The sequence below is a fragment of the Galendromus occidentalis genome, unplaced genomic scaffold (genome assembly GCF_000255335.2).
Source record: "Galendromus occidentalis unplaced genomic scaffold, Mocc_1.1 scf7180000077525, whole genome shotgun sequence".
NCBI lineage: Eukaryota > Metazoa > Arthropoda > Arachnida > Mesostigmata > Phytoseiidae > Galendromus > Galendromus occidentalis.
In genome coordinates, this window is record NW_003805513.1 from 226,999 (window position 1) to 234,520 (window position 7,522).

The following is a 7,522-nucleotide window of genomic DNA, read 5'->3' on the forward strand; positions in this document are numbered from 1 at the left end:
GTATGGGACTCAAACAGAGAGGGAGCCATCTTTCCCCAATTTCTCTGTTGTCCGATCCGAAGGCCGAATCTAAGCCAGGGAACTACCTGTGTTTCTTCTTTCTCACCTCCTGTCGTTCCGCAAATCTCGAAATCAACAGAGAGCTCTGTTCACACTTCTTGCCATTCTTCGTCCGATCAGGGCCGAATTCCGAAAAAATGAGGAGCTGTCGTCTACAGAGGCCAAGCGACCAGACCCAGAGAACTCGACGCATGGGGGCGCAGGGGAACTAGCGAATAGGTGAACGGATCAATTGTATCCGCTTTGATCATCCGTCCGCTCGGCCGGCACACAAACCCCAATTAAATTAGTCCTCTGAGACTCCCGTAATACTCGTGGAGTCTTCGCTTGGCTTAATCCATCCTGTCCTCGATGTTTAAGAGGGACACTCGAAATAATCTCGAGCTCTCACCGATGACGACACCGAGGAAACTTCTTCATGCAATAATCCGGTGGTTTAAGCGTCCATCACATCCGGGCGACGCTTTCGTCGGCAGAGGACGTTTCGAGAGCCGTGGAGCTCAGTCGAGGAGGGGGACATGATCGTTGACGCTTGAGTGAATGAGGAATTAGGCGGAGAGCATGGAACGAGTTCGTGTAACATCAATTTGGAGCGTGTTCCAGATTGCGTAGTTTGTCGTTGGCCAAGCTCCAGATCAGATAGGGAGATGCCTCAATCTGGAGATGGTCTGGTCAACATCTCAACATACTCACTCGATGAGCTTTGCCAGCTTTGCGGGAGCATGGTCGTTGTACGAAGGAGAGCGGTCCGAGTTTAATATTTTACGTCTCGGACCGCTTCGTTTTCGTCGGCCGATTCGAGCAGTTCCTCCGCTTACTTGGTGTGCTCGGGGAGAATTCCATCAGACGGCGGGAACAAGAACATGCATGAATAAATATACGTGCTTGTTCAACCGGGTTAATAAATCCTCGTATATTTTATTTACATCTCATCCGACACTCTCAGTCGTTAAGGTACGAATACTCGGAGTAATAACCCAGAAACGAGGCGAGACGATTGGTGTTACTTACACAATATCATTTATAAATCATTCACCCGGAGGCGACTGCATCGCCGACCGTAACTCGTTCAATAAAAAGATGGTGGATTCTCAAGTGGCCTCCGAAATACACTAGTAACAATGGGAGACAGTCATTAGAAAAATAGATGTACACGGATTATTCATGCACTCACAATCACGGAATTCATCGGCGGCAGCACCGTTTCTGCGATAAACTTGAGGCTTCTCTGACTGAGAGATGGAACAAAATAAAGGTTCGGAGGGGGGGGATTAGTTCTGCGATGGCTCCGCGCGAGAAGGGTCGCTGGAGGTGTGTGTCACAACGATCTGATGTAGCTCCTGATCTCGGCAGAGAGAGGTCTAAGGTGAGTCGAATTTCGAATGAACGAATGGAATGGATGGGTGGGTGGGTGCTTTTGGGGACTGTCTCCGGATGGGGTGCTTTCATTTCCTAGAATATTCGAACGTACACTGCATTTCGTGATTCATATTTAACAAGTTCAGGTTTCCGCTGCCTCATATGTTCAGAATGTACATTCGCCCTGACGGCAAGCGATTTCCGGAGCGACGAAGCGAATAGTTCTCCTGAGATTATTCCCATCTCGGTACTTATCCACCGCAATCGAGATTTTTCAGCGGAAGGCGCTAATCGCACCCGTTGGTATAGTGTCGCGTTGTTGAGCCAAGAGCCTGTGCATGCTTCGAAATGGGGACCGGATTCCCGTGGAGCTTTCGGATCCTGGTGAATCTCAGGCATTCTCCCGACTCGATCGCGGATCGGCTGATCCTGTTTCCATCGCTGTCCTGATGGAGGTCTCTTGCGCGCACTTCCTGATTGAAGGATGGTTTCGCTTATAGCTGCCTGCGATCGCGTAATTGATTCCGTTTTCCGTCGCCTTCTGCTCATGTGACGGGGTGGACTGTTTTTTCAGGAATCCGAAGCTCTCACAGTAGGGCATCGACTCTTTACATCACAGATACCGTCATCTGCTCATCCGGGGTGAGGGCTATATAGATTACCGCCATGGGAATGATCCATCCCTCGGTGTATGTTCCTCGAATCGGCAAACTTCTACCTGTATCCAGTCGGCCACATCCGAATGAGAAGTTCCGAAGAGCATTCCCCCAGGGCGGCAAGACTGCCCCCGGCGGCAGGGGCTCGGGTTTGCCGCTGCCATTTAAAATCCCTTCTAACATCTCTTTCCAACGAGGGAAAGTCACCGGGCGGGGGAAGTGTAGGGACTTTCGCTGAGATTTTCCAACCGTGAGCAAGAATCGTCATCGACACGCCAGCGCCGGCTGCGACACCGGCAGACGCTCGTGTTCCGAAAACCCTGGGAGAGAGCTGAGCACCAGCGTAGATTATTGAAGATCCGCAACGTCCGTATTCGGACAGTCGAAATTACACATCACATGTCGTCATCAGGTTGGCCGTGATACACGAGGTCTTTGTCCGGATACCACTGACTTTCGAGTCCATGAGATCGGAGCATTGCGTCGGGGCGAGCAGCGGCTTCTGACAGCTTTGCTCAGCCCCGTTGACCGCGGTAGCTTCGGGAGCGTCGGCGGGTGTGTTGTTGTTGCGCACACTGGTTCTCACCGAGATGGCCTTCGAGAAGAAGCAAGGCAATACAAGTTTGAACTCTTTGCGAAAGTTTTCGTTGAGCCACGCATACAGGAACGGGTTATAACAGGCGGAGCTCATCGCGAAGGCGTGAGTGATGAAAAACGTCGTGTTCGCGTGTCGCCAGACCGCATATGCCTTATTGAAATCCACCATGAGGTGGTGCATGTTCATGGGCAGCCACGAGGCGCCGAAGATCAAAACCATGGCGATCAGCATTCGGTTGGTGCGTCTTTTGCGTTTGCGGTCGAGTTCCTCTTTGAGAACGGACTTGGCCCCCGGCTTGTTTATGCTCCGGTCTCGGAGCCGATACCAGACCCTGATGTAGCAGAATGCCGTGACGACAAACGGAGCCATGAATTGCACGATGGCCGTGGTACTCGTGAACATTTGGCGATGCCCGTCCTCCGGCCAGGCTTCGAAACAGTAGGCCCGACCGGTCTCTTCGGTGGCCGGTCGATAATCCATGTTGATTCCGTAGGGTAGAGTCAGCAGCACGGAAACAACCCACGTGAATGCGATCAGCATAAGACATGTGAATTTCCTCATTCGATCTCGGAAAGGATGCAAAATCACGAAGTAGCGGTCGATGGCAATCGACATCAACGTCAGCACCGACAGATAGACGCTAACGCCTAGCGCGCAGGGGATGAGATGGCAGAGCGTTTCGCCGAAAATCCAGTTGTTCAGCAGGTAATCGGTCACCGTTATCGGACCGGCCAGAGTGCACAGCATTATGTCCGCCAGGCCGAGGTTGGTGATGAAGTAGTTGGTCACCGTTCGCATATGTTTGTTCCGAATGACGACGTAACAAACCAACAGATTTCCCGAAACCCCCACGACGAAGATCATGGCGTAGACGATTGTCAGAATGAACTGCACCAATATAGAGGGTCGCTCATCCTGGTGGTTGGCATATGGGACATTCATTGAGACATTCAGTTCGAGCATCCGCAGAGCCTCGCGCGTCTCGTTATCCGAGAGGCTGTCGAGCAGAGCGCTGACATCGACGACGTTCTCCATCTGTAATCGTCAAGGAGCGAGCGTTAGTTCGCAATCGGCGCGGCATCTGATAGGAAGATGCACGAAGACACAAACATACCAAGCGACCAGGTTTTGAAAGAAAAAAATTAGAAATCATAAAAGAGATGCCTCTTACGACTAATGGCTTGAGTCACATGGATCTAGCGACTGACCGACTGATTGTCTCACAGAGAAGTCGATGACGCATGAGCATTATTCGCCGACGATGATGGAGCAATGATCGATTGAACGATGAATTAATTATACTCGGGTGAAGTGACCGTGAACTAGGCGAATTCTTGAGAAGATCTGATCTTGAGAACGACCATGATTCGTGAACGACTTCATTTGTACCGGGTGTGTGAGATCACTGGCGACGAACTCTCGACCGCGGCAGCACGGGACGTTGTTCTAGACAAGTTCGGCTGCCGGGGATTTTTGCGAAGCGGCCGAAACGGGCACCGTCAGGAAAATTTGGTCTTCTGTCGCGCTGTAGCGGACGGATATGAGCGTTGGTAACGTCGTTGACGAGGGCTCGCAATTTGATGATTTCGGTAAATACGAGTCTTGAACGGTGTTGTCCAGCTGATTGATGTTACCATTCTGTGTTCGCTCGATTTTCGTCTGGGAATCGCTGCGACATATGGACCGCGACAGGATCGAGGCGCGGAAGCCCGGTAGGACTAGTTTGAATTCCTTCCGGAAGTTCTCATTGAGCCACGCGTACAAGAACGGATTGTAGCAGGTTGAGCTCATGGCTATTGCGTGACAGACGAAGAAAATCACGTTGTCGAGAGACGCCGAAAACGATGCTGCCGGAATATGGAAGTCCAGCCATAAGTTGTGCACGTTCAAAGGCATCCACGAGGCGCCGAACACCACCACCATGACGATGAGCATCCGGTTCGTCCGTCGGGTTCTCTGTTGTTCGAGTACTCGACCGGCGCGCGCGCTCTTCTTCCTCACCCGTTGACGCAATTTGCAACAGACTCGCATGTAGCAGAAACCGACCGCAAGCAGCGGCAGTAGAAACTGGAGAATCGTTGTTCCCATGCTGAAGAACTGCCGGCTGTTCTCCGAAGGCCAGTTCTCTTGACAGTAGGTCCCCCGCGCCACTTGGAAATGTTGAATGAAGATTCCGTACGGTGAGGTGAACACGCACGCGGCCGCCCAGATGCACGCGATCGTGACGCAGCAGCAACGGAGCTGCATCCGCTTGCTGAACGGGTGAACTATTACGATGTAGCGATCGATGGCGATCGCCACCAGCGTGAACGTCGACACGTAAACCGAAACACCTTGGGCAAAAGGCACAATGTGACATAACGTCTCGCCGAAGAGCCAAGTGCCCATAACTATGTGAGCCGAAGTGAACGGCACCGCGAGAACGCACATCAGAATATCGGAGACGGCCAGATTGGCTATGAAGTAATTGGTCACGCTTTGCATTGACGGGATCCGGATGACGATGAAGCAGACCAGCAGGTTGCCGGCGATTCCGATGACGAAAATGACCGTGTAGATTACGTAGAACATCATCCGGATGAGCAGAGTGAGATTCATCGGTTTCGGGAGTTCTTCTTGCGGGAAGAGCAGCTCGTACATCGTTTGATTGTCCCGTAACATTATGTCCGCCTCTTCCGCCGTCAGGTTGAAGAGGCGTAACAGCTCGCGCCTGTCCATGGCGAGCTCTGCGGCGCGGATCCTCTCGATCTGGTGGGAATTATCGTCCCTTCGAGCTGAATGTGCTCTTCTGCCGCCGAACAACTGCTTCCAGTTGAGTCTGGCGAACGAAGAAGGGAACCTGTTAGTGGGTCCCGGGCATTTTCTGCCTCCCTTCATGAGCTCATTAGGAACCAAGCGGGTCGGTATGCTTTTTATTCGAATCGATCGATTGCCATCCAGGGGTCCCTTCTTCGTTCGCGGCGGAGCGGCTCAGTCACAGAGAAGAACTACTAAACATCGTCGGCTACTAGCTCAACTCAGCTGAAAGCGAACACGTTTTACGCATCTGGGCGCTCTCGGGCCATGTCTCGTTCGCCACAACAAAAGACACAACAAGCGAAGCTTGTCAAGCATAACATCGGCCAACCGTCAAAAGCGGTTATTCGGTTTTTCCCCGGCTTTGCCATTCCCTTCGCCGTCGACTTTGCTCCTCCTCGATGCTCGCCGTTGAGGAGATTCTCGGGGTTCCCAGGTTCTCCGAAGGGTCCAGCTGTCACATATTTGGGACATTTTCGCAGTAAGTCACCCGGCCATGCTCATATCTTCTCGGGAACTCCATGTGGTGGATTCGAATCTTCGATTTCGCCACACGATATCGGTGCATCCCGTCAGTCGCAAACCGATCCGTCGATCCGGGTGGTTCCTCGCAGAAGTTCCGTAGACAGGGAAGGTACGCCGTTCCTATCCGGGAGAAGATCCCGAGGCTCTCTCTCGGGCCCCTCTCGCACTTGGGATATTCGTTGTACGATCGAAGTAATTTCTCTCGAGGTTTGAGCTCCGTCGCTCGCTCGCGCGCTCTCTGCACTTTCCCGCTGTCGACGTCGTCATCGTCATTTACACCATCGTCGTCGTCGTCGTCGTCATCATCATCGTCACACACAGGTAGCGCACCACCGAGGCGAAGTTCCGACGGACATTTTTCGAGTCTTCGAATCTTCACCTCCGGTGGTTGCTCGTTGCCGAGGGCTTCTCTCTGATCAACTGCTGGCTCTAGCGTAACACTAGCGCTACATCCGCTTGGAACTCAGTCAAGCCCCAGGAGACTTCGGAGAGCGATTCGAATAAAATTTCTCTATCAGGGACTGATTTTCACAAAGCGTGCCAGCAGCTCTAGGCACAGGCCTAGACTACGATATGATTCTGAAATGCACGGTGAGCATTTCGAATCACCCTAATAGGCGGGAAAATCGAAGCAAGACATATCCGAATCTTCTTCTATCGGAATCGGCATGCTCGGAAAACGAATTGGAACGGGGCAGGGGGGAGGGTGTTCTCCCGCGCGGGATTCTCGGGTGTCGGAAAAGTGTTTTCGTCTCGTGTTACTACTTTCCAACGAGACCTCGCTTCGGAATACATTCGAGAAGCAACTACTTCCGTCTCATTCGAAATCAAGTGAGTTCATTCGTCTCCCGCTATGCAAATGATTGTGACGTGCTGGGAGAACTATAGAAGCGAGTCCGCGCAGTCAAGAGCTTGTCAGGAGGTAGACGAAATCACGACGACTCGGGAGACGGGAACCTTGAAGTGGGTTATGAGAAAGAGCGCGCAAAAAAACTTGTGTTCTTTCCCTGTGACCGACACAATCATGACAGGCTAATCTGAGCTCCATTCGTTCTACAAGTAGGGAGCCGAGTGTTCTAGCTCGAGATCAAAGCTTTCGTGGGCTGTTACTTGTAGGAAGCAGGCAGACTTGTCATTGGCAAGGGGAACCCACCACAAGCAGAATAAATCACTTACCGTCGACGAGCTTAGGGCTGCCGGGCGTCCGGGAGAGAGTGTATCATCTGGAAGCGTAATAATCGATTCTCAGTCTTCTGACCTAATCCCCTGATTCACATCCTCATTCGGGTAAGAGAACTATAATGATGCAGAAAACTCGGCTACCTCCTCGACAAGACCTTTGATATCGGGTCCACGTAAGGTACGACGGCTTTGCGTCGCGAATCAGCAACCCGGAGTCTCGGATAGAATGTTCGAAATTCGCTTTGTTTGATGAATTGAAGGAGGGGCATAGCGCATTTCTTTTCGATCGCGATATTTTGGAGTGGGCTCTATTCGTGTTATTATAGGCTTTGTATGTCCTGAGAAC

At 51.9% G+C, this 7,522-nt stretch overlaps 1 protein-coding gene across 1 annotated transcript; it reads right to left on the reverse strand.

Moving 5' to 3' along the window:
- Positions 1 to 2,463: 2,463 nt before the first annotated feature.
- LOC100897503 (uncharacterized) lies at positions 2,464 to 5,244 on the reverse strand. Its single transcript, XM_003747865.3, has 2 exons — positions 4,171 to 5,244; positions 2,464 to 3,708 (listed from the first exon to the last, which is right to left on the reverse strand). Exons 1-2 carry the CDS (start codon positions 5,242 to 5,244, stop codon positions 2,464 to 2,466), a joined length of 2,319 nt encoding a protein of 772 aa, XP_003747913.3.
- Positions 5,245 to 7,522: the final 2,278 nt, after the last annotated feature.